Raw genomic sequence first — 2,240 nt, 5'->3', positions numbered from 1 at the left:
TTTTTTTTTACTGTACCTTGTCCCTCTGTGATAGTGTTTACCAATGCCTGGTTTATTCTGGGGTCACCTGTGTATGTGTCTGTCTTCCCCACTGGACTGCAACCCTTAGAGGAGAGGGATCATAAATATATATATTTTAGAGATGGGTTTGGCCAGATTGGTTCTGAACTCCTGGCCTCAAGCAATCCTCCTTCCTTGACCTCCCAAAACGCTAAGATTACAGGTGTAAGCCCCTGCACCTGGCCTTTATTTTATTTCTTACTCTGTTATGCTGTCTGGCACATAGTAGATGTTCAGGAAGTATGTGCTGAATTGAGACCCTTTTGCTGACCTCATTTCTAAAATGAGGAACAGGATGCCTTGTACATGGTCTTGTTGTTGAGAAAATGGGTCCTGAGGTGGTTGGGAAAGCTACTTGTCTTCCTTGTCACTGAGTACTAGAGTCATCGGGTGCCTGTGTCGTCTGATCAGGGAAGCTGAGCCACAGAAGTTCTTCCCATCTGAGCTTGCAGTAGGGTGACTCATCTTGTTATTCCTCTCATCCATTTCACCTCTAGATATGTACAAGCTGACCTCTGAATTGCTTGGAGAGGGAGCCTATGCCAAAGTTCAAGGTGCCGTGAGCCTACAGAATGGCAAAGAGTATGCCGTCAAAGTGAGTGTCTCAGCTAGATGCCAGGCTTTACTTTGCAAATAGTCATTTCTAGCTCATCCTGAACCAAATAAATGTTATTTTCCATAAGAATGGGGGCTCTGAAGCTGTATTCACTGGATTCAAATCTTGGTTTCTCTACTTACTTACTGTGTTACCTTGGGCAAGTTACTTAACCTCTGTGTCCTTCATCTGTTTTACAGTTTTCTCATCTGTAAAATGGGTGTAACACTGGAACCTATGTAGAATTGTTGTGAGGAATAAATAAGTTAATACAGGTAAAGTGCTTAGCACAATGCTTGGCTCATAGTAAGTTTCTCATTATTGTGACAAATGAAGTCGACTTCAGGGAGTGGACAACCAGATTTGGAATTAGAAGGCCTACCTGAATTTCTGTTTTGACAAACTATAACTGTTTGACTTTAGGTAAGTCATCAAATGTCTGTAAGCCTCAGTTCCTACATCTCTAAATGATGATACCTTCCCTTCTGTCTCCTGAGGCAGTTATGAAGATGAAAATTAAAATATCCTGGGAGAGGTGGAAACACTTTATATGTCACAAAATGCTATACAAGTATTAGATGTTAGCATGATAGTGAGAATTAAAAACTAAGGTGACTGATTTGGTAACATCTGAATGTTATCTCAGAAAAAATTATGAAAAGAAAAAAAAACTAAAGTGACTGAGCGCTCAGTTTTGGGGCAGGAGAAGTGGCTTCTGGCCTCATTGCTGCCTTTAATTAGCTGCAAGGCCTTGGAGTGGCTCGTGTCACCCCTCTGTGCCTCCACTTGCCCTCTCCACATGGAAGAACAGCTGGATCTTGAGCAGTGGTTCTCAAAATGTGTGCCCTGGACCAGCCTCAGCATCACTTGGGAACTTGTTAGAAATAGAAGCTACCTGGCCCTACCTGAGAAGTACCAACTCAGAAACAGGAGTAGGCCCAGCAATACAAATGTTAGCAAACTCCCCTAGTGACTCTGACACTCACTAACCTTTGAGGACTACTGATGTAGGAAGGGCAGCTGTGAACGCTACTGTGTATTAGAAGCCCTTACAGCTCTAACAAAGCACACAGAGATCCAGGTTTCCAGATGTAGGATAGGGCCTGGATCTCCATGGCGTGACCAGGTTCCCCATGTGAGTCGCATAGCCACCAGAGTTTGAGGACTACTCACCTAGAGAAAGGGTCTTTTTAAATCCAAGCTGATTTCAAATCACCCACCTGAGCCACCAGGTCAAGTGCCACCGCACACTGGCAATCCCAGCCCAATGGGATCCTGAAGGAAATGTTTTCTCTTCTTTGAACTAACTTTCCACAGTCTCAGCTGCGGGTTAGAAGGGTGAACAAGTCTGCTAAGCCACGTTCCTTTCAGCTGGAGTATTGCTTCATATGGTAACAAGAGCACTATCTCAATTTCTTTTGGGAAACAGATCAGTATAAATTACAAGTGATTTTTAAAACATATGCCTAAGTGTAAATAGAAAAATTAGGACAGGCGTGGTGGCTCACACCTGTAATCCCAGCACTTTGGGAGGCTGAGGCGGGCTGATCACTTGAGGTCAGGAGTTCAAGACCAGCCTGGCCAA

General features: G+C 43.8%; 1 protein-coding gene across 4 annotated transcripts in view; it reads left to right on the top strand.

Annotated features, from left to right (window-relative positions):
* The window catches only part of MKNK1 (MAP kinase interacting serine/threonine kinase 1), a 46,652-nt gene that overhangs the window by 22,781 nt on the left and 21,631 nt on the right, over positions 1–2,240 (top strand). For all 4 annotated transcript variants that reach the window (XM_011946911.1, XM_011946903.1, XM_011946896.1 and 1 more), the window contains exon 4: positions 558–655. In XM_011946911.1, the coding sequence (XP_011802301.1) occupies positions 558–655 (98 nt within the window). The remainder of the gene's footprint in view (positions 1–557; positions 656–2,240) is intronic.

This window comes from Colobus angolensis, unplaced genomic scaffold (genome assembly GCF_000951035.1).
Source record: "Colobus angolensis palliatus isolate OR3802 unplaced genomic scaffold, Cang.pa_1.0 Scaffold106, whole genome shotgun sequence".
NCBI lineage: Eukaryota > Metazoa > Chordata > Mammalia > Primates > Cercopithecidae > Colobus > Colobus angolensis.
This window is presented reverse-complemented; position numbering and strand designations above follow the sequence as displayed.